Source organism: Scyliorhinus torazame, chromosome 6 (genome assembly GCF_047496885.1).
Source record: "Scyliorhinus torazame isolate Kashiwa2021f chromosome 6, sScyTor2.1, whole genome shotgun sequence".
Lineage (NCBI taxonomy): Eukaryota > Metazoa > Chordata > Chondrichthyes > Carcharhiniformes > Scyliorhinidae > Scyliorhinus > Scyliorhinus torazame.
In genome coordinates this window covers 118,066,326-118,090,730 of record NC_092712.1, presented here as the reverse complement: position 1 = coordinate 118,090,730, position 24,405 = coordinate 118,066,326, and the positions used below count along the sequence as shown (strand labels likewise).

Sequence of the window (24,405 nt, the reverse complement as noted above, 5' to 3'; positions counted from 1 at the left end):
AGCAGATTGCACAAAACCTACATAAGATAAATGTCTGTTCATTAAACAGGTAACGAATGAGATTGTCCGACAGCTGATGGAACAGAAGGGTTTCTACAATCTTGAGAAGCCTGGCGAGTTCACCAACATTGTTGATGTACAGTTTGTCGCTGCTATGATTCATCCTGGTGGTGGCAGAAATGACATCCCTCAACGTCTCAAAAGACAGTTTGTAATTTATAACTGTACATTACCATCAAATGCATCCATTGATAAAATCTTCAGAACTATTGCAAGTGGCTATTTTTGTGAGCAGCGTGGTTTTCCTGCAGAGGTTTGCAAGCTAGCCTCAGCTATAGTGTCAACCACTCGCAAATTGTGGCAGGCTACCAAGATTAAGGTACGTTAAATACCAACATCGTGCAGTACATATTAGAATGGTGTATATAAGGAGCTAAATGGATCATATAAATCAAGTGGTTAAGGCTGACAATTGAGAGAGAAAAATTAAGGAGTACAACGAGGAAGCAATAGAAACAGGAGTGACATGAAGGATTTTTCAGAGAGCATCATTTGTCGAAGGAAATGTCGAAAGTACTTTACAATCTCAGTAGGTGCAAGGAAGATTGACACCAAGTGAACCAGGGAGAGATTAGACAGGGTCAAGAGATGGTTTTCAAAGAATGTTTTTATAGCTGGACAAAGGCTGAAACGTTTAAAGAGCGGATTCCAGAGCATCGGACCATGTAAACTCAAAGTTCTGACACCACTAATGATATAAGTGTACAGAGTGATGAGTAGGGGAATGGACACACTGGGCTAGATCTTTGCACTGAGGTGGAGAGCTTGAGTTGGGATATTTCTTGCCTCGCTAGAAAGTCTCCTGAATGTCACAACCTTTGCTCTGGGGCTAGGGCAGGTACAGGGTAGAATTGGGCCTTCTGACCCAGGAAACAGAGTGTAGGTTGCCATGGGGATGGTTGGTTGCTAAGCTGGACTGACTATATAAGGCCAGTCCAGTTCTCTAGGATTTCGCCCTAGTTATATTGAAGATTGTTAGTCTCTCTGGCCCCCACCCTTCATCCCACTTCCTTACTAACTCATGCGCCCTACCCACTGTACATGGCCCCTCATACATTCTATGCCAACTCATAGTTCCCCACCCACCTCATAGCCCCTTACAGTCCCATGCCAACTCATGCCCCCACCCATCAATCATGGCTCCTCATATCCTCCATGTCAACTTACACTAACTCATAGCCTTTCTATACCCATTCACCAAGTATACACTATGTACAGGACCAATGAGCCATATAGTATCAATGGTCTCTCTGGAACTGCATGGCAAAAACACCCATTCACAAACTTCTTGGGGAAAAAACTGCTGTTCCACAACTCTGTAAAAATGTCAACCAGACAGACCATTAAACTATCAATAAAACTTCAAATATTAAACACCTCTTAATCTTGTGCAAATAAACATTGACAGAAGAGATCACAGAAAGAACACCTTCTTATAACCCTTAAAGATCAATCAGCAGTCCTCCCCAGCCGTCAAAACGGAAGCCCCTGATGAAAGAATCCTTTTATTTGCAGCCAAACGTGCATATTAATGATGGGTTTAAGAACTCTTTCAGTAGAACTGCCTCATTATATCAGATTACCTACAGGTGCTGGACAGGCCACCCTGATTAAAAAGCTTAATATTGATGATAAACCCATTTTCAGCAGCCACAATAAAACTGCTCCAAGTTGCTATCTTTTTTAAAAAAATGTTTATTCAAATTTTCCAACAGAATTTTTAACAAACCCCCCCCCCCCCATAACAAAAAGAAAGAAACACAAACACAACAGTCAAAATTATACAAAACTTATACATTGGGTTTCCCCATATACAGTAACCCCCCCATATGACATTCAAAGGTACCCATAGGGAAGCCCCCCCCCACCCACCCGAATCCCCCACCCCCCCGAAAGAGACCCCCCCCCCCACCCTTGGGTTGCTGCTGCTGCTGACCTCCTCCTAACGCTCCACGAGATAGTCTAGGAACGGTTACCACCGCCTGAAGAACCACTGCACAGACCCTCGTAAGGCAAACTTTATCCTCTCCAGCTTAATGAACCCTGCCATGTCATTTATCCAGGCTTCCACCCTGGGGGGCTTCGCGTCCTTCCATAATAGCAAGATCCTCCGCCGGGCTACCAGGGACGCAAAGGCCAGGATACCGGCCTCTTTCGCCTCCTGCACTCCCGGCTCGTCCGATACCCCAAATAGTGCCAACCCCCAACTCGGCTTGACCTGGACTTTCACCACCTTGGACATAGTCCTCGCGAAACCCCTCCAAAACCCATCCAGTGCCGGGCACGACCAGAACATGTGGACGTGATTCGCCGGGCTTCCTGAGCACCTCCCACATCTGTCCTCCACCCCAAAGAACCTACTCAACCTCGCCCCTGTCAAATGCGCTCTGTGAATAACCTTGAATTGTATTAGGCTGAGCCTGGTGCAAGAGGAGGAAGAGTTAACCCTACTCAGGGCATCAGCCCACAGACCCTCATCTATCTCCTCCCCAAGCTCCTCCTCCCACTTGCCCTTTAACTCCTCTACCGAGGCCTCCTCCTCTTCTTTCAGCTCCTGGTAGATCGTCGAAACCCTGCCTTCTCCAACCCATACACCCAAAATCACCCTGCCCTGAGTCCTCTGTGCCGGGAGCAGCGGGAATTCCCTCACCTGCCGCCTCACAAACGCCCTCACTTGCATATACCTGAAAGCATTTCCCGGGGGTAACTCAAACTTCTCCTCCAGCGCCCCTAGGCTCGCAAACGTCCCATCTATAAACAGGTCCCCCATTCTTCTAATCCCTGCCCGATGCCAGCTCCGAAACCCCCCATCCATCCTTCCTGGGACGAACCGATGGTTCTCCCGAATCGGGGACCAAACCAAGGCTCCCACCTCGCCCCTGTGTCATCTCCCCTGCCCCCAGATCTTCAACGTCGCCGCCACCACTGGACACGTGGTGTATCTTGTCGGCGAGAGTGGCAGCGGTGCCGTCGCCAGCGCCCTCAGACTCGTGCCCACACAGGACGCCATCTCCAACCTCTCCCACGCCGCCCCCTCTCCCTCCATTACCCACTTACGGATCATCGCCACATTGGCAGCCCAATAATAGCCGCACAAATTCGACTGTCCCTACTACGCTCCAGAAACACCCTCTTTACCCTTGGGGTCTTATTTGCCCACACAAAACCCATGATGCTCCTACCTACCCATTTGAAAAAGGCCTTGGGAATCATAATGGGAAGGCACTGGAACACAAAGAGAAACCTCGGGAGGACCATCATTTTAACCGACTGCACCCTGCCCGCTAGCGAGAGTGGCAGCACATCCCATCTTTTGAAATCCTCCTCCATCTGTTCCACCAGCCCTGTCAATTTGAGCTTGTGCAGGGCCCCCCAACTCCCAGCCACCTGGATCCCTAAGTACCGAAAGCTCCTTTCCGCCCTCTTCAACGATAGGTCGTCTATCCCCTTTCCCTGGTCCCCGGGATGCACCACAAAGAGCTCACTTTTCCCTACATTGAGTTTATACCCTGAGAAGTCCCCAAACTCCCTTAGGATCCGCATGACCTCCGCCATCCCCTCCACTGGATCTGCCACATACAGCAACAGATCGTCCGCATATAGCGACACCCGATGTTCCTCTCCCCCTCGGATCAGTCCCCTCCATTTCCTGGACTCCCTTAGTGCCAAGGTCAGAGGCTCAATTGCCAATGCAAACAACAAGGGGGACAGGGGGCACCCCTGCCTCGTCTCTCGGTACAGCCGAAAGTACTCCGACCTCCGCCGATTCGTAGCGACACTCGCCACCGGGGCTCTATATAGCAACCTGACCCAGCTGATGAACCCCTCCCCGAACCCAAACCTCCGCAGCACTTCCCAAAGATACTCCCACTCCACCCGGTCGAAGGCCTTCTCCCCGTCCATAGCTGCCACTACCTCCGTTTCTCCCTCCACCGAGGGCATCATAATCACATTGAGGAACCTCCGCACATTGGTGTTTAGCTGCCTGCCCTTTACAAATCCCGTCTGGTCCTCATGAATCACACCCGGGAAACAGTCCTCAATTCTCATAGCCAGCACTTTTGCCAGCAACTTAGCATCCACATTGAGGAGCGAGATCGGTCTATACGACCCACATTGCAGTGGGTCCTTGTCCCGCTTCAGGATCAGAGAGATCAGCGTCCCGGACATTGTCGGGGGCAAGGTCCCCCCCTCCCTTGCCTTATAGAAAGTCCTCACTAGCAACGGGCCTAGCTGGTCCACTTATTTCCTGTAAAACTCAACCGGGAACCCATCTGGCCCCGGGGCCTTCCCCGCCTGCATGCTCCCCAATCCTTTAACCAGCTCCTCCAGCCCAATCAGCGCCCCCAAACCAGCCACTTCCTCCTCCTCCACCCTCGGGAACCTCAGCTGATCCAAACATCGTCGCATCCCCTCTTCCCCCTCTGGGGGCTCAGATCTGTACAGATCCACATACAAGTCCCTAAAGACCTTGTTTATTCTCACCGCACTCCGCACCGTATTCCCCCCACTATCCTTAACTCCACCTATCTCCCTCGCTGCCTCCCTCTTACGAAGCTGGTGTGCCAACATCCGACTCGCCTTCTCCCATATTCATACGTCACCCCCTGCGCTTTCCTCCACTGTGCCTCTGCTTTCCCTGTGGTCAACAGGTCGAACTCTGTCTGGAGGTTCTGCCGCTCCCTGAGTAGTCCCTCCTCGGGGGCCTCTGCATATCTCCTGTTCACCCTTAAGATCTCCCCCACCAACCTCTCCCTCTCCCTGTCCTCTCTCTTCTCCCTGTGGGCCATGATGGAGATTAACTCTCCCCTGTCCACCGCCTTCAGCGCCTCCCAGACTACCCCCACCTGCACCTCCCCATTGTCATTGACCTCCAAATATCTTTCAATGCACCCTCGCACCCGCCCGCACACCTCCTCATCCGGCAATAATCCCGCATCAAGACGCCACAGCGGGCGCTGGTCCCTCTCCTCTCCTAACTCCAGCTCCACCCAATGCAGAGCGTGGTCTGAGATGGCTATGGCCAAATACTCCGTTCCCTCCACTTTCGGGATTAGCGCCCTACTCAAAATAAAAAAATCTATCCGGGAGTAGGCTCTATGGACGTGGGAAAAGAATGAAAATTCCCTGGCCAGGGGCCTGACAAACCTCCATGGATCCACTCCCCCCATCTGGTCCATAAACCCCCTGAGCACCTTGGCCGCAGCCGGCCTCTTACCCGTCTTGGACCTAGAGCGATCCAGTACTGGGTCCAGCACCGTGTTGAAATCCCCCCCCATTATCAAGCTTCCTACCTCCAGGTCCGGAATCCGACCCAGCATGCTTTTCATAAATCCGGCATCATCCCAGTTTGGGGCATATACGTTTACCAGTACCACCCGCACCCCCTGCAACCTACCGCTCACCATCACATATCAACCTCCATTATCCACTAAAATATTCATTGCCTCAAACGACACCCGCTTCACCACCAGTATTGCAACCCCTCTGTTCTTCGCATCCAGCCCTGAATGGAATACCTGTCCTACCCATCCCTTTCTCAGCCTAACCTGATCTGCCACCTTCAAATGTGTCTCCTGGAGCATAACCACGTCTGCCTTCAGTCCCTTTAAGTGCGCGAACACCCGGGCCCTCTTGACCGGCCCGTTCAGGCCCCTCACATTCCAGTTATCAGCCGGATTGGGGGGCTGCTCACCCCCCCCCCCCTGCCAACTAGCCATCTCCTTTTCTAGGCCAGCCACGTGCCCGCGCCTCCCGCACCCTCCAGTCCCCCAGACGGCGGACCCCCACCCCGACGACCTCTCCTACTTCCAGCTCCCCTTTGGCCAATGCAGCAGCAACCCTATACACCCCCCTCTCCCCTCCCCCTGCTAGATCCACATCTAGCCCTTTTGCTCCCCCCATAACACTCCCGTAAGTCAGCTGACTCCTGCTGACCCCGGCCTCTCCCGCCATTCCATCGACCCCCCCCCCCCGCCCCCCCCCCCCCCAGTGTGAGAATCCCCCCTCCCTCTCCCTGGCAGCCAGGGTGCGCTCCTCTCCAGCACCGCCCCCCCCCCCCCCCCCCGCCCCCACCCCCGTCCTTCCCTAGCGCGGGAAAAAGCCTGCGCTTTCCTGAGCCGACCCCGCCCCCTCTGGCGCAGCTCCTTTTGCGGCCTTACCCCAATTCCCCATCCCCAGGCCTCCACTCTCCCTCTTCCTTCGTGGGGGTCTGCCCCTCCAACACTGACGCCCACACTCTCCCCATCAAATCCCTTCACCCATCCCCATCCAGCACTCAACCAAAGGAACATTCCCTAAACGTAATAAACACCATAGACACAGTAAACATCCCCCCACAACAAACCCTCAATTTGAGTCCAACTTTTCAGTCCGTATAAAGCTCCATGCCTCATCAGGCGTTTCAAAATAGTGGTGCCGATCCTGGAACGTGACCCACAGTCGCGCTGGCTGCAGCATACCGAACTTCACCCCCTTCCAATGGAGCACCGCCTTAGCCCGATTGAAACCAGCTCTCTTCTTAGCCACCTCTGCACTCCAGTCCTGGTAGATTTGGAGCTCCGTGTTCTCCCACCTGCTGCTCCGCTCTTTCTTGGCCCATCTCAGGACACACTCTCTGTCCATAAAGCGGTGAAACCACCCTTGGCAGCTCGTTTGCCTTGGGTCTCCTTGCTAGGACCCGGTGAGTCCCATCTAGCTCCAGGGGCCTCGGGAAGGCTCCTGCGCCCATCAGCGAATTGAGCATTGTGCTCACAGATGCCCCGGCATCGGGCCCCTCCACTCCTTCAGGGAGACCCAGAATCCGAAGATTCTTCCTCGACCTATTCTCCAGGTCCTCAAATCTTTCCGCCCACCTCTTGTGCAGCGCCTCATGTGCCTCCACCTTCACCGCCAGGCCCAAGATCTTGTCCTCGTTCTCCGAGGCTTTCTGCCGCACCTCCCGGATCGCCGCCCCTTGGGCGTTCTGGGTCTCCACTAGCTTCTCAATCGCCGCCTTCATTGGCGGCAGCATTTCGGTTTTCAGCTCCTCAAAGCAGCGTTTAAGAAACCCCTGCTGCTCCTGCAACCACGCTGCTTGGTCTCCACCCGCCGCCATCTTGTTTTTTCTCCCTCTCACTTTTCGCTGCTCCAAGATCAGGGGCGAAATTCTCCCCCAACGGCGCGATGTCCGCTGACTGGCGCCAAAAACTGTGCCAATCAGACGGGCATCGCGCCGGCCCAAAGGCGCGGAATGCTCCGCATCTTTGGGGGCCGAGCCCCGACATTGAGGGGCTAGGCCCGCGGCGGAGGGATTTCCGCCCCGCCAGCTGGCGGAAATGGCGTTTGTTGCCCCGCCAGCTGGCGCGGAAATGCGGCGCATGCGCGGGAGCGTCAGCGGCCGCTGACAGTTTCCCGGCGCATGCGCGGGAGCGTCAGTGGCCGCTGAAAGTTTCCCGCGCATGCGCAGTGGGGAGAGTCTCTTCCGCCTCCGCCATGGTGGAGGCCGTGGCGGAGGCGGAAGGGAAAGAGTGCCCCCACGGCACAGGCCCGCCTGCGGATCGGTGGGCCCCGATCGCGGGCCAGGCCACTGTGGGGGCACCCCTCGGGGTCAGATCGCCCCGAGCACCCCCCCAGCACCCCGGAGCCTGCCCACGCCGCCTGGTCCCGCCCGTAAATACCAGGTTTAATTTACGCCGGCGGGACAGGCAATTTCTGGGCAGGACTTCGGCCCATTCGGGCCGGAGAATTGAGCGGGGGGGTCCCGCCAACCTGCACGGCCCGATTCCTGCCCCCGCCCAATCTCCGGTACCGGAGACTTCGGCGGGGGCGGGATTCACGGCGGCCAACGGCCATTCTCCGACCCGGCGGGGGGTCGGAGAATGACGCCCCAGTTTTTTCACCGCTCCACTCCTGGTCCAATCCATATAATGCCGGGGGGACCTTGCTGTCACCTTCGCACACTGGAAGCCGTCGAACAATTTCCGTTGAGGCCCCTCTGGAGAGCCCAAAAGTCCGTTCCCGGCGGGAGCTGCCGAACGTGCGACCTACCTAGGCATAGCTGCAACTGGAAGTCCCCAAGTTGCTATCTTTAAACAGATTAAATAATAAATTTCAATGGAATGAAGAAAGGGCTTGTTTAGCACAGTGGGCTAAACAGCTGGCTTGTAATGCAGAACAATGATGGCAGCGCGGTTTCAATTCCCGTATTGGCCTCTCTGAACAGGTGCCGGAATGTGGCGACTGGGGGCTTTTCACAGTAACTTCATTGAAGCCTTCTTGTGACAATAAGCGATTTTTAAAAAAAAGAAACTATTTTATCTGCAACCCTGTTTCATGGTAAACTTAACATTTGTGATTGTGCAAATTAATCTTTGTGGACATTGAACTGTAATATAACCAGCATCTAGGCTCAGATGCTGATTTCCTGATTTCACTCAAAGCAGGACTCCCAACTATTTTTCTCTAACGAGCATCTATCATCATTTTGAACAATTTAATCAAACCATTCCTTAATCTCCTCTGTTCTAACAAACGATGCCTTATTTTTTTCAAGCCTTTCTTTATATTTAATATTTCTCTTACAAGGCAACATTCTTATGAATCTGTGCTACCCTGCCATCCTTGATTCATTACCCTTCCTGCGTTACGGAGCCCAAAATGGCACACAGTACTCCAGCTCTGGTATTTTAAGATATTACTTAGATTCACTATGACATCCCAATCTTTAGAGTATCCACCACTTGCCATAAAACATAGTATTACATTAATTTTATCTTAATTGGCCTTATCAACTTGAGATATTGCTTTTAATGTCTTCTGAGTTGGAGTTCCAAAATCCTTCTGCTCTTCCACCACATCCAATCTTGCCCCAGATTTATTGTTGTTATTCTACATAACATTTACTTACATGGAATGTCTTCAACAAATCAAATATACAGGTCAGCACAGCTGGAAAATTGGAATTGTTGCAAATCCAGTAAACATACTTCCATGCTGACTCTTCTGAGAATGCAATTTGATGGCATTAAGGGCTGATTTTTTGAGTTTGTATCGGCACCAGGGAACTTCACCCACCCCCAAGACATATTGGAAACTGCTTGTGATTTTCCAGTTTGTACTGTCAGTGGTATAGAGTTCATGCCACTGGTGCAAATTCAGAACAATACTCCATAGTGTCTTTCTCTGCAGGCCTCATCCATTCATTTCTAGAGTGGTCATTATCGATAGGCAACATGTAAAACTTCAAGAGAAGGAACAGCATGAAGAGTGAAACTATTGAAAATGCACCCTGAGGAAAAGACAGCAATGGCCAAAGGAAAAGCATGCTAAGGAGGGACACATGTTACTACTTGTGAGCTAGCAGGTCCTCAGTGATGGAACAGATTAAAGAGTTCACTGTTCTCATTTTGTATTCTTGGTTTTTGGTCACTTTTTAATATAACTTTTCCACCAAATTTTGTTTTACAGATGCTGCCCACTCCAGCCAAGTTTCATTATATTTTTAACCTCCGTGACCTTAGTCGTATTTGGCAGGGAGTGCTAACTGTCACGTCTGAAATTTGCCAGTCTCCGGATGTGTTGGTGCCACTATTTCTGCATGAATGCACTCGTGTTGTTGCAGATAGATTTACCAATCAGCAGGACAAAGACTGGTTTGAGAGTACAGTGAAAAAGGTTAAACAATATTTTTTCTAACAATCCAATCTGCCTCAAGAGTTTTTGAAGCAAAAGTTACAACACTTGTACACATTATTAGGTGTAATATAAGCACTCTGTGATAAATGTGCCATTTTAGATACGCCCTTTATTAGTGAAGGATATACATTTCAGTTTGTGGTGTATTTAAGAGAATTGAAATGAGCATATAAGCAACAATGCTCACCTTATTCCAATATAAAAGTACCAGCCAAAATATCTAAACGAAATATTCTGCAGATATTAAATGTTTAGATTTTACTGCGTTTACAATCATGATTTGTTGCTAAAAATATCTGGAAAGATATTTGTCTTTCTTATTGTCCTATTTCTGTAAATTTATTTAAAATTTAGTGACCATTTCAACAATTTAGGATAACTATTATGTTTTAATTGTAGAAAATCTTTGCAACCCATGTGCCACAATGAAGTGTTCATGTTAAGAAATACTTACATATTTTGTTTAATTGTTGAGGTAAGAGATCAGCACCACATTCTGAAGCGATCTGGTGCAGTGCTTTATTTATGGGCTTTACACTGAAATATGATTTTGCAGTCTTGAGTGCTCGATTGGGTTTGATGTCATTTGTCTCCCACCAAGCATTTCCAATTAGCAAAGCATATACCTTGGTATTTTGGTTGAATCTTTTATGTTCAATTTGGCTGAACATTGTTGCTTGACATCACATTAGCCTGTTTCTGTTGAGTGCTTAATTTCTCACTAGTTCATAAAGTGTAGGGAATTGGTATTAAACCCATATTTAAAAGCTTACAAGGGCCAGAAAAGAAAATTGTATTTAACCAATGTGCTACGTTCCTACAATGTAGACCGGGGGCGCGATTCTCCCAGCCCTGCGCCGGGCCGGAGAATCGCCGCAATCGGCGCCATTTGCGCCGGTGCATTTGGCGCGGCATCGGTTGCGGGCCGCTGTCTGTGGCGGGGCCGCCGATTTTCCGGCCCGGATGGGCCGAGCAGCCTCGCGGAAACGGCAGAGTCCCGCCGGCGCTGTTTACCCCTGATCGCTGCCAGCGGGAACTCTGCGCGAAGGGCCGGAGGGCAGCCTGTGGGGGGGGGGTCCGTCCCCAGGGGGGCCTCCGATGGGGTCTGGCCCGCGATCGGGGCCCACCGGTCGGCGGGCCGGCCTCCCCCCCCCTTCCCCCGTGCCTACTTTGTTGCGCGGCCGGCCCCTGCACCCCCACGCCATGTTGCGTCGGGGCCGGCTCGCTGAAGATGTCCCCCGCGCATGCGTGGGTTGGCGCGGCCCAACTGCGCATGTGCGGGTTGGCTCGGCGCCCATTTGGCGCTGGGAAGGGAGGCTGGAGTGGCATGAACTCTCCCAGCACCGTGCTGGCCCCCTGTTGGGGCCAGAATCGGTAGTCCCCACGCCCATCTCACGCCCGTGAAACGCGACGGCGTTCACAACAGCGCGAACACTTAGTCTTCATTTCGTAGAATCGCACCAGGGTGTTAATAATGTGGGGGTGGTGGAATGTTATCCGGTAGCTATGTTCAAGAGTTTGCAAAGCATTAATGACACAATCAAAACAAGTATAAACTAATGGGGAAGAAATTCAACTCATCATTCTCTCGCTGTAAAGTCAGCAAAAGATCTTTGAGTTTTGTTGTACGATGTGCCACACTTGCACCCATCTTATATAATTTCCTTACATATGCAAATCAGTGTTCTATGACTGGTATAGGACACTGAATGCAAAATTCAGGTGCAAATTCATAGTGCTTATACTGTGTGATCCAACTCTTTGTAACAGCGTTGAACAACCTACTAGCAACCCTAAAAATTCCAATTAATGTCTCCCAGAAAGAAGCTTAGGAATTTTTCAGTCTTTCCATTTGTGGACCCAAGTTTAAGCCGTTGTTGTTGCATTTGAGTACCTAGCCCCTACCCATACCACCCAACCGCCACCCACCCCCACCACTGGTTGCCAGCTCCTCCCATCATAAGCTAGAGAGGTGTAGCAGCGAATCAATTTCCCTACCCAGTAAGGTGAAGGAGGGTTTCTTCTTATGACCAGAACTCATTGACAGCATTTAAATGAGGCTCAAAATCAGACTTGGTTCATGTCACAGGCCAGCTAGGCCTCGTGCACAGAGCTTCTTCTAGTGCAATTTTAATTTCTCATCCATTTTTGAAATCAGATTATTAATCTATCCTGTTTACATATAGACCACCCTTGAGGATCACGGGGATGATATTTTTGCAAATATTCATCAAGAAGCATTCTTTGTTGATTTCTTCCGTGATGCTCCGGAGCCCACAGGAGATGAGCCAGATGATATGGAATTAGAAGCTCCTAAAATTTATGAACCAATTCCTTCATTTGATCTGTTGGCTGAGCGTCTTCAAATATATATGGAGCAGTATAATGAAGCTATCAGAGGTGCAAATATGGATTTGGTGTTCTTCAAGGTACTTGTATCATACTTCCTTTAGTGATGCAGATTGTGGATGTCTGATATAATCAATGACTAACATACGAATTAGGAGCAGGAATAGGCCACTTGGCCCTTCGAACTTGCTCCACCATTCAATAAGATCATGGCTGATCAGATTGTAACCTCAACCCCACACTCCTGCCTACCTTCAATACCCTTCCATCCCTTATTAACCAAGGATCTATCTACCTCTGCCTTAAAAATAGTTAAAGACTCTGCCTCTACTGTCTTTTGTGGAAGAGAGTTCCAGAGACTCACGTCCCTCCAGAGAGAAAGAATCCTATCCTCCTCACCTCTGTCTTAAATGAGTGACCCCTTATTTTTAAACAGTGACCCCCTCGTTCTGGATTCTCCCACAAGAGGAAACATCCTCTCCACATCCACCCAGTCAAGACCCCTCAGGATCTTAAAGATTTAAATTAAGCCAACTCTTACTCTTCTAAACACCAAAATACAAGCCTAGCCTGACCAACTATTCCCCATTATGCAACCCTTGGCATTCTTGGCATTAGTCTAGATGTGGTCCCACCCATGACACAATAAATAATAACATTCTATTCACTTTCTTAATTGCTTGCTGTACTTGCATACTAGCCTTTTGTGATGTATGCGCTAGGACACCCAGATCCCTCTGAATCTCAGAGCTCTGCAATTTCTCACCATTTAGATAAGTTTAATTTTTAGTCTTTCTATAAAGTCGACAATTTCACATTTTTCCACATTATACTCCATTCGCTAGATCTTTGCCCACTCACTTAACCTATCTATATCCCTTTGTAGCTTGTTATCTCCTCTTCACAATTTAATTTCCTATCTTTGTATCAACAGTACATTTGGCAGCCATACCTTTGATTCTTTCATCCAAGTCATTTATATAAATTGTAAAGAATTGAGACCCCAACACTGATCCCAGTGGTTACATCCTGCTACCCAGAAAAAGATCCATTTATGCCAACTTAATTTGGCATGTCTGCATCGACTCTCACAAACTTCTACAGATGTGTGATGGAGAGCATCCTCTCCGGCTGCATCACAGCCTGGTATGGCAACTGCTCGGTCCAAGATCACTGCAGAAACTGCAGACTGTGGTGAACTCAACCCAACGCATCACAAACTTGCCACCCCCACACTGATTCTGTATATACCTCTCGCTGCCTCAGGAAGGCAGACAGCATTATCAGACACCCCTCCCACACAGGCATTGCCTTAATCCAGACCCTTCCATCAGGCAGAAAGTACAGAAGTCTGAAGACTCGCACATCCAGACATAGGAACAGCTATTATGACTTTGGCATAATTAGAAGATTAGCTAGCTAACAGGATTTGATTTGATTTGATTTATTGTCACATGTACCAAAGTACTGTGAAAAGTATTTTTCTGCGGCCGAGGAACGTACACAGTACGTACATAGTAGACACAAGAATAATCAACAGAGGACATTAACAAATGGTACATCGACAAAACAGTGATAGGATAAAGTGCGGAACAAGGGGCCAAACAAAGCAAACAAAGCAAATCCAATATGTTACCCCCCTCCACCATGACATTTTATTTTCTGCTATAACTCTTGATGTGGCACCTTTTAAAATCCCTTCTTGAAACAGAAGTACAATTCAACAACGGTTTCCCTATATCCAAAGCATATATGACTCCTTAAAAGAATTCCAATAAAATTAAACATGGTTTCCATGGCACAGTGCCATGGTAACACTGTTGCCAAGGACCCATGTTCGATTCTGGCCTTGGGTGACAGTCTGTGTGGAGTTTACACGTTCTCCCCGTGTCTGCATGGGTTTCTGCTGGGTGCTCAAGTTTCCTCCTCCAGTCCAAAGCTGTGCAGGTTAGGTGGATTGGCCATGCTAAATTGCCACTTAATGTCCAAAGATGTGCATGTTAGGTGGGGTTACAGAGATAGGGTGGGGGAGTAGGCCTAGTTGGGTGCTCTTTCAGAGGGTTGGTGCAGAAGCGATGGGCTGAATAGCCTCTTTCTACTCCATAGGGATTCTATGGAAATCCATGTTGACTCTGGCTGGTTGTCTTGAATTTTTATAAGTGTCCTGCCATAACATCTTTCATAATAGCTTTGGAAGTTTTCCCTCTGACAGATGTTAAGCGATCTGGTCTGTAGTTTCCTGCTTTCTGCCTCCCTACCTATCCAATGGAACCATAAGCCCATAAGACATGGGAGCAGAAGTTGGCCATTTGGCCCATCGGCTCTGCTCTGCCATTCAATAAGATTATGGCGGAACCTTCCCAAATCTAAAGAATTTTGGAAAATTAATACCAACATATCAACTATCTCACTAGCCACTTCTTTTTAGATCCTAGTATGAAGTCCACCCAGACCCAAGGATTTGTCAGCCTGCAGCCCCAACAATATGCTCAGTACCACTTCTCTGGTTATTATAATTTCTCTGAGTTCCTCCCTCACTTCTATTTCCTGATTAACAGCTATTTCTGGGACGTTACTTGTATCCTCTACAGTGAAGACTAGAGGCTAAGAATCAATAACATTCTTTGCTTGGAAATATTTATATCTTTGCAATCACTGATGAAACTAATAGGTTTTCATTAAGTTTCAATCCCTTAATGTCCTAGATAATGATTGTTAAACTGACACTAGATAAGGAGCCCTGCTGCTTCGGTGATCACATTCTTTTGTTCTTGTTCTTCCTTTTAAGTTAAACTACCAGTTCTATTGTTGTGTCGCTGGTGAAGCTTAAAACCACATTGATCGTGGTGGGATTGGAGTTAAATGGGGTATTGTACAAATGAGCATACAGGACGAAGGCCTCACAATAGACAAGTTAATCTGTCACTGCACTTTTCATATGGACCTGCTGCATTTTTCCCAGCAGATAAAAATTTCTAGGATTTACCCTTTTTGTTTGTGTTATGTGTATTTATACTTTTTTTTACATCTATCTATTAACATGCTGTAAAAATGTATTATCTGCTAAATAAAAACTGGCAACGTTATCTTGCTGCCAGGTGCTGGATTAGTATTTGGGATGTGACTCTTATTAGCTTCCATTGTAGACCATGTGCAGTAAACTTAGTTTACTCGAGTTTGCAAATATAATTATTTGTTGTTAAAAGGATGCCATGATACATTTGATGAAGATATCCCGTGTTATTCGGACTCCACAAGGAAATGCATTGCTGGTAGGCGTTGGTGGATCTGGAAAACAGAGCCTTACTAGACTGGCTTCTTATATTGCAGGATATCAAAGCTTTCAGATTGTACTCACAAGGTAAAGTATTTTGCACTGCGTTTGATTAATCCACTAGCTTTGTTACATTATCTCCTTTTATTATTCTATAGTGGATGCAGGAGTAGATTCTATCCTTGCTGTTGACACCTTTTGGCCTCAGAACCAGATAATGGATGTAAACACATGTAGTTGAAGAATGGTTTTGCAAGTATAGAAATAATGTGGTACGTAAATGCTGGGGGATGTGTTGTATTTCTTTTGTAACTGGCTCAGTATGTTTTAAAATAGAGAAAGTGATAAAGCAATGTTGAATTTCAACCAAATAACTACTGAGACTTATTGATGCTGAGGCCATGTCATTCTGCATTGAAAACGAAGAAGATCATCAGGAAATCCAGAATAGTAAATACAGCTGAATATTACAAAGGAAACCTAAATAAAAATGTTTAGGATATTAAATAAGCAGTCATTACTTACGTCTTGATCAGATGATTCACATCTGTTGTACAAATAAGAGCAGAATGTTACATTCCGGAGAGTGCAGTGGCGGATGGGGTTTGCAGCAAGTTACCTGCTCATCGGCAGGTCAAATTCTCATGCGCGATCTTCTGCTTGAAACCTTATTAATTATGCATAAACAAGCTGCTTCCCGAATTGCGGTCAGGCACCCATCATCACCTCAAGGGGTTGAAGTTCCTGGCGCCATATTTATACGGCACCCGAACTGTGTGGGCGGGAGTTCAGGAGATGGGCCCAAGGAACAAAAACAGTGCATCAAGGTTTAGCCATGGCTCACTGGAGACTTTAATTAGCGGTGTCCGGTAGTACCTGGAGGTTCTTTTTCCCAGGCATTGATCCAGGACGTCCACCAATCTCACCTCACAGGCCTGACAGGCAGTCGCGAAGGAGCTTGATTATGTGGGCAACTGCCAGAGAAACGCCATCCAGTGTAGGAACAGGATGAATGACCTTATTCACACTGTTAGGGTAAGTCAGCTTCAGCTCACTCCAAGTGAAGATTCTCATTATGGCATTGTACACTCTAAGTATCACACAGCTCAGGGACCTCCAGGGGTCAGGCACAGGCCTTTGGAAACCAAAAGGGAGGAGGACCAGTAGTTGGACTACCCCAGGCCATCCACCCAAGTGACTCTGAACTTGTCCAGCTGATCCCAAACCCCTCAGCTTAAGCTGCACAGGCTGAGAAGAGTTCACCTGCACCACAACAGGAGACCTGAAATAGGGCAGAACTCTTCTGGTCACAGTCCTCCAGGGAACACCCGCCAAAGTAATCAAAGACAACAAGGCATAGCAGACAGCAGGCTGCCTCCACCTTTGCAATGGATCTCTGGGATGGCCCAAGAAGGAATGGTAGGGTTCGAAAGATTAAGAAACATTGATATCACTTCTGGCTCACGGGTGTTCAGACACTGTTTGTATCATGTAACTTTGTAAATTCATTTGTTGTTCATGACAATGGTCTCGCCATTTGAATGTGCTTGTCACATGCATCTGTGTGGCCACTTAGGTTGACATAAGCTCCCACTCATTGATCGCCTCATTTTGCCAGCATCACATTCATGTGGTGTCCAGCTGACACATTTTAGTTATTTGCCTAAAGTGTAGTGTCAGGGAGATGTGTCAAGCTCTTTATTGAAAGTGACTGAAAATTGGATTATGAACTTTTACCTTCAAGACACCATGGAGTTATGTGTACTCAATTGCCTTGAAGGGTCACCAGTAGGGTTGACTCAACTTCAAATAACTGTCTTCATTGTTAGTGCCAACGCATGAGACCTGCAGCCATTATGGTATCTCCATCCATGTGTGCATCTCTGTGACCTCAAGGTATGTCTCATTCAGGAGGCCACGATTGCATAAAGTCCAGGTGATGGAGGACTTGCACTGCTGTGCTGCCTTTTACTTCCCTGAGCAGCTAAATACAGTTTTGGTTGCTGACCTTTTCAAAGATTAGGACCTGGTAAAAGCTGAGGGTTGGAGGTCCAAGTAGAATGCTGGCCTTGCTCTCAATGTGAGTGGTTGTAGAAGCCTTTCAGATCACCAGTATGCCACTGAGGGACATGAGAAATGTGCTTGGTCCCCTTGCCTGCTCCTTACTCTGCCTGGAACCTTGGGATTATCAGTGCCTCATGCATATGTCTTCTCCATCGGGTCACTTTGATGGCATGCTCTCATGGAAGCTCACCATCATCTTCCTTCTCAGCTTCATGCCCTTTCAGGTCTTCATCAGGAGTTCTCAGCCTCCTTCATATTCTCCTCTGGCAGGCCATCTCCCTTTTTAGGTAGCAGGCTGTGCAGGGTGCTACACACCACTATTATGCAGAAGATTCTCTGTGGAGAATACTGTTGGGCCCCATCTGAGCAGTCCAAACATCTTTTCAGTGGGAACCCCTTATCACCAAGCAGCCAGTCCTATAAATGCTGTGGCCCTTCAAATATTTGAGGCATCAGGGACCTGGATGTAGATGTCGTGGGAACTACCATCGTACCTGGAACAGATGTACTTCTGATGATTGTACACCAACTGCACATTTATGGAGTGGAACCCTTTGCTATTAATGAACATCTGGGACTGTTGCCATAGAGCTCTCAAAGCCACACATCTGCAATCGATTGCACCCCGTATTCTAGGGAAGCCTGAGATAGCCACGAAGCCCTGGAATTTAGCAGCCCAATTGTTTTAATCCAGTGTGAACCTCACATAATCATGAGCCCAAGTGTAAAGGACATCCATTACCTTCTTGATACATTCATGTGTTGAGGACTGAGAAATACCACATAAAGAACAAAGAACAATACAGCACAGGAACAGGCCTTTCGGCCCTCCAAGCCTGAGGCGATCGCGACATAGGTTCCCTGTGGATCCTTGAAATGATCTTCTGGCATAAGAATTGTATAATATTGACCATCAGGAGCAGTGGAAGGGGATGTCCTCCCAGTCCACGTGACATTAGATTCTCTCGCAGAACCTGGTAGATATGAGCGACCACATAGTTGATATTTAGAGGCTTTCAACGATCATCTTGCATATGCCCAGAAGCTGTGCTTCCTTTGTGGTTGGCTCCATCTTCCACTCTCACACTGATCTAATTTAATGCTCATGTTGATCAACTTCATCGTCTCATGTTAAAGTGTTCCAAATATCAGTGACTCCAATTGCACCTTCTCAAAATGCTCTTCCAGATTTCTATCAGCTTAGAGTTCATTTCAATTTTGTTATTCGATGCAGTTTGAGGGTGCCCCCTAAGACCGCTCCTGTGTCCAGCCATGGGTCCCTCCCATACTGCCTCAGCACCACCCCGTGCAGATCCTTTTCCAGTTTTGATTTTAAATTACGTCATAACTTTGAGGTCTCAAGATGGTGACGCTGCATTTTTACTTCGAGACCAGCATTGACCCTCCCTTGGATATTCCTCAGACTTCATGATGTACTTGTAGAACTGCCTCCTGTGATTTTCCAGCTGGCATTCAAAACAAAACAGATGAACTGATAAGTGTGATCTGATAGCCATGGCAGAGTCGTGGCTGCAGGAAGACATAGATTGGAACCTGAATGTTGAAGGCTATATACCATTTAGGAAGGACAGGAAGTTATGTAAAGGTGGAAGGGCGTCTCTGTTAATTAATGAATGTATTAGTGCATTGGAGAGGGATGACCCAAGTTCAGGAAAACAGAATGTAGAAGCAGTTTCGGTTGAGTTAAGAAATTATAAAGGCAAAAGTCACTTGTGGAGTAGAGGTCCCTTAATTGTAACTACGTGGTAGAACAGTGTAAAAATGAGATAATGGGAGCTTGTCAGAAAAGTTTGTTGTCAAAATAAATTTGGACCAGGGACCAACGTGTTAAAACCTGTTGTATGGTATTCTGCGCCAGTTACTTAACTGCCTTTTCCTTTCATCAATAAACCCCTTTGTTAACTACTAGAAGCCTCCAGTGTAAGTCTCAAGTCACCACACTGTCCCTCTTGCCTTCCCCACCCATGATTCGATGTGAAGCCTTTCCTTCATGTGTCACACTAACACCTTCCACCTTTCCTTATCCAGAGTCTGCGTGCATCTCTTCACAATAAAACAATCCGAATCCTATCAACTCTCCTCTGTATCTGCATTCCAGTGTCCCATGTCGGGCTCCAACTTCCCCACGCTGTCTTCCCTTTTCTGGTTATCATGCCCCCCCCCCCCCCCCCCCACCCCACTCCCCCTGTGCTCCGCACACCACCTTACCCACTTCACCTTCATGTATTAGTCTTATTCTCTGTCCACCCCCCAACCTCGCTATACCCCTTTCACCCTCATGATCCCAACATCCATTCTCCACAGCAACCCCCCCCCCCCGCACACCTCACCGGATCGTTATGCTTGTCTCTGTTGTAGAGTGCCGCACTGCCTGAAGCCCACAGCACACAATGTTGGCACCAAACAGTAGCCTGGCAGCCACGATGAGCAGCCCAGCTCAACTCCCGTGGCACCCACCCTGAGCAATCCATGCATAAACCCCCAATAATGTAGCATCACTGAGGATCCGGTGCAGCTCTGTTGCAGGTAGGCTCTGAATGTTGCACTCACCTTGAAGTCATGAGCGAAGTGAGGGTGGAATGTTGCACGTCACTTATATCCAGTCGGGAATGAGATTCATCCAATTTCCCACTGGGGCGGCAAGTAATTAGGAGGGGAACACGATTCCAGTAAGTAGCATTTTTATTGAGTATTCATGTAATGCTAATGCATGCAGATAGGTTTCCCTTCATGGGTCAGCAGCAAATCTGACCCTCAGTCAGCCCGCCATGAAAGTGATGAGAGTAAAATTCTGACTTGTTTCTTGCTGGCGGGATTCCAACTTTTGGCCTCTCTCCGAATTATCTGCTCTTCTCGCCGCAAAACCCACTACCCAAGTTTGGAAAATACCACTCACAGCGCCAGTGAGCAACTGGTCATCTCCATAAAATAAATTAGCACATTACCTAATATTTACAGACACACCTCATTAATTCATTCTGTAGTGATCGGTATCTTGTGTAAGATCAAAAGGTAAACTCCCAGTTGCCTTAGTTCACCATACAGCTTTGAAAAAGAGTCATCCAGACTCAAAACGTTTGCTCCCTTCTCTCTCCACAGATGTTGTCAGACCTGCTGAGAGTGTCCAGCATTTTCTGTTTTTGTTTCACCATACAGCTGTTTCCACTTTCTTATTTATTTTCTCTAAACTCCAATATATTCCCCCTTTATACTTCCTCCATCCTTGATAATATAAATTCATGTAAACGTACCAGATGGATGTCGAGTAGATGGAGCCTTTAGCTATCTGGATCATACTGTCTGCAATTTATTTTCTTAACCTCTGGATTTACCTTTTTACAAAATATTTTCTGAACCTTTGATCAAACATTCGGTCACCACTTGTAGTCTCTCTCTCTCTGTTTTGGTGTCTGTTTTCCATATGCCTGTAAGTGAAGAAACATTCTTTGTGGTAAAGGCACTATAATTTCTGTGTAAAAGTGTTTGCATAATTTAAATATCATATTTATGTTTTAGAACTTACAATACAGGTAATCTTATGGATGACCTGAAGATTCTGTACCGCACAACTGGACAAAAAGGAAAAGGTGTGGCATTCATATTTACAGACAATGAAATAAAGGATGAGTCCTTCTTGGAATATATGAACAATGTTCTAGCCTCAGGTGAGGTCTCAAACCTCTTTGCTCGAGATGAAATTGATGAAATTACCCAAGAATTAATCCCAGTAATGAAAAAGGAGTATCCAAGGCGGCCACCGACTGTTGAAAATCTCTACGATTACTTCCTTTCACGGGTGCGCAGCAATCTGCATGTGATTCTTTGTTTTTCTCCTGTTGGGGAGAAATTCCGCAATCGTGCATTGAAATTTCCTGGTCTAATCTCTGGCTGCACTATGGACTGGTTTCAACGTTGGCCCAAAGATGCTCTTGTTGCAGTCGCTCAACATTTCCTAACTTCATATAGAATAGAGTGCACACCACAAGTTAAGCAGAGTGTTGTGAACACCATGGGAACATTTCAAGATACTGTGGCAGAGAAATGTGTTGAATACTTTGAACGATTTAGGCGTCAGACCTATGTGACTCCCAAGTCTTACTTATCTTTTATTGGAGGCTACAAAACTATCTATGGAGAGAAGTTTACTTACGTGGAAATGCTGTCCAACAGAATGGAGACAGGTACAGATTTATTGATTTAATTAGTAAGCCAATGGTCATGTTCTGTAAATATCTACAAATAGTAAATTCTGGCATTTATCTGAGTAGCTGCCGTTTAGTTACTTACTTGTGTTTTCTTTTATTGATTCAGAAAATTGATAAGGGGAGCCTGAATTGGTTCAATAATTCAGTCATTAATTAAACTGCAAGGAATGTCAAGAAAACTTGTTAATTTGTCCTACAGGTAAAAGAAAATGGGCTGGATTCTTTTGTCCCACACGCCGCAAGATTGCCAACATGTAAAGGTCCATTGACCTGGGTGGGAATTTCCGGTCACCGGGCGGGCGGAGAATCCCGCCCAATGACTCACGTTGTGTATACTAGTCTTCCCCATTTTGTAGATATAAAGGTGACTGCCAACAACCTAATGCAGTTGGTTGACAATCAGCTAAAGGTTCTATCAGTCATACATTATAAATCATGCTTAAATAAAAACCAAAAGGGATGAACAATTGTGGAATTGGTTGTTCGGATCAAAAAGGTTCATCAATTATTATGTGTGGAATCTTACCAAAAACGGGTGTCAGTTCCAGCGAGAAAACTGGAGTGAACCGGCACTGTGGTTCCAACATCTGAAGGCAGGAGGACCAATGTTGGAAGACCCTTGGCTGGTGCAGTCTTAAACGGGGTTGTTCCATTTGTGGTGCTGCTCCCTGTACAGTTAAGGGCCCAGGCTCCCCCCCCCCCCCCTCCTCAGCAGGCGTTGAACCTGGCCGCATGCAGCAGCATCTCTGTCTTTGCTGCTGCTCTATCGCTAGTAATAGAAATGCCAACTCAATAAGCTCCATGACTCTCTAGAATTATGCACTGAAAACAGAAGGAAATCAGGATGAGCGGTGAGGATTCCTGAAAAAGCCCTGTCCCTCAGCCCCCTAAGACCATAAGACATAGGAGCGGAAGTAAGGTCATTCGGTCCATCGAGTCCACTCCACCATTCAATCATGGCTGATTTCAACTCCATTTACCCGCGCTCTCTCCATAGCCCTTAATTCCTCGAGAAATCAAGAATTTATCAACTTCTGTCTTAAAGACACTCAACGTCCCGGCCTCCACCGCCCTCTGTGGCAATGAATTCCACAGACCCACCACTCTCTGGCTGAAGAAATTTCTCCTCATCTCTGTTCTAAAGTGACTCCCTTTTATTCTAAGGCTGTGCCCCCGGGTCCTAGTCTCCCCTGCTAATGGAAACAACGTCCCTACATCCACCCTATCTAAGCCATTCGTTATCTTGTAAGTTTCTATTAGATCTCCCCTCAACCTCCTAAACTCCAATGAATATAATCCCAGGATCCTCAGACGTTCATCATATGTTAGGCCTACCATTCCTGGGATCATCCGTGTGAATCTCCACTGGACCCGCTCCAGTGCCAGTATGTCCTTCCTGAGGTGTGGGGCCGAAAATTGCTCACAGTATTCTAAATGGGGCCTAACTAATGCTTTATAAAGCTTCAGAAGTACATCCCTGCTTTTATATTCCAAGCCTCTTGAGATGAATGACAATATTGCATTTGCTTTCTTAATTACGGACTCAACCTGCAAGTTTACCTTTAGAGAATCCTGGACTAGGACTCCCAAGTCCCTTTGCACTTCAGCATTATGAATATTGTCACCGTTTAGAAAATATTCCTTTTTCCAAAGTGCAAGAACTCGCACTTGCCCACGTTGAATTTCATCAGCCATTTCTTGGACCACTCTCCTAAACTGTCTAAATCTTTCTGCAGCCTCCCCACCTCCTCCATACTACCTGCCCCACCACCTATCTTTGTATCATCGGCAAACTTAGCCAGAATGCCCCCAGTCCCGTCATCTAGATCGTTAATATATAAAGAGAACAGCTGTGGCCCCAACACTGAACCCTGCGGGACACCACTGGTCACCGGTCGCCATTCCGAAAAATAACCTCTTATCCCAACTCTCTGCCTTCTGCCTGACAGCCAATCGTCAATCCATGTTAGTACCTTGCCTCGAATACCATGGGCCCTTATTTTACTCAGCAGTCTTCCATGAGGCACCTTATCAAAGGCCTTTTGGAAGTCAAGATAGATAACATCCATTGGCTCTCCTTGGTCTAACCTATTTGTTATCTCTTCAAAGAACTCTAACAGGTTTGTCAGGCACGACCTCCCCTTACTAAATCCATGCTGACTTGTCCTAATCCGACCCTGCACTTCCAAGAATTTAGAAATCTCATCCTTAACAATGGATTCTAGAATCTTGCCAACAACCGAGGTTAGGCTAATTGGCCTATAATTTTCCATCTTTTTCCTTGTTCCCTTCGTGAACAGGGCGGTTACAACAGCGATTTTACAATCCTCTGGGACTTTCCTTGACTCCAGTGACTTTTGAAAGATCATAACTAACGCCTCCACTATTTTGTCAGCTATCTCCTTTAGAACTCTAGGACGTAGCCCATCTGGGCCCGGAGGTTTATCAATTTTTAGACCTCTTAGTTTCTCTAGCACTTTCTCCTTTGTGATGGCTACCATATTCAACTCTGCCCCCTGACTCTCCGGAATTGTTGGGATATTACTCATGTCTTCTATTGTGAAGACTGACGCAAAGTACTTATTTAGTTCCTCAGCTATTTCCTTGTCTCCCATCACTAGATTACCAGCGTCATTTTGGAGCGGCCCAATGTCAACTTTTGCCTCCTGTTTGTTTTTAATGTATTTAAAGAAACTTTTACTATCATTCCTAATGTTACTGGCTAGCCTACCTTCATATTTGATCCTCTCCTTATTT

The 24,405-nt window shown here is 47.2% G+C and overlaps 1 protein-coding gene across 1 annotated transcript in view; it reads left to right on the top strand.

Moving 5' to 3' along the window:
• dnah5l (dynein, axonemal, heavy chain 5 like) overlaps window positions 1-24,405 on the top strand; it is a 585,621-nt gene that overhangs the window by 343,961 nt on the left and 217,255 nt on the right. Inside the window, exons 52-56 of the mRNA XM_072508719.1 lie at window positions 50-379; window positions 9,508-9,714; window positions 11,922-12,164; window positions 15,291-15,445; window positions 20,960-21,624. Coding sequence (XP_072364820.1) covers window positions 50-379; window positions 9,508-9,714; window positions 11,922-12,164; window positions 15,291-15,445; window positions 20,960-21,624 — 1,600 coding nt within the window. The remainder of the gene's footprint in view (window positions 1-49; window positions 380-9,507; window positions 9,715-11,921; window positions 12,165-15,290; window positions 15,446-20,959; window positions 21,625-24,405) is intronic.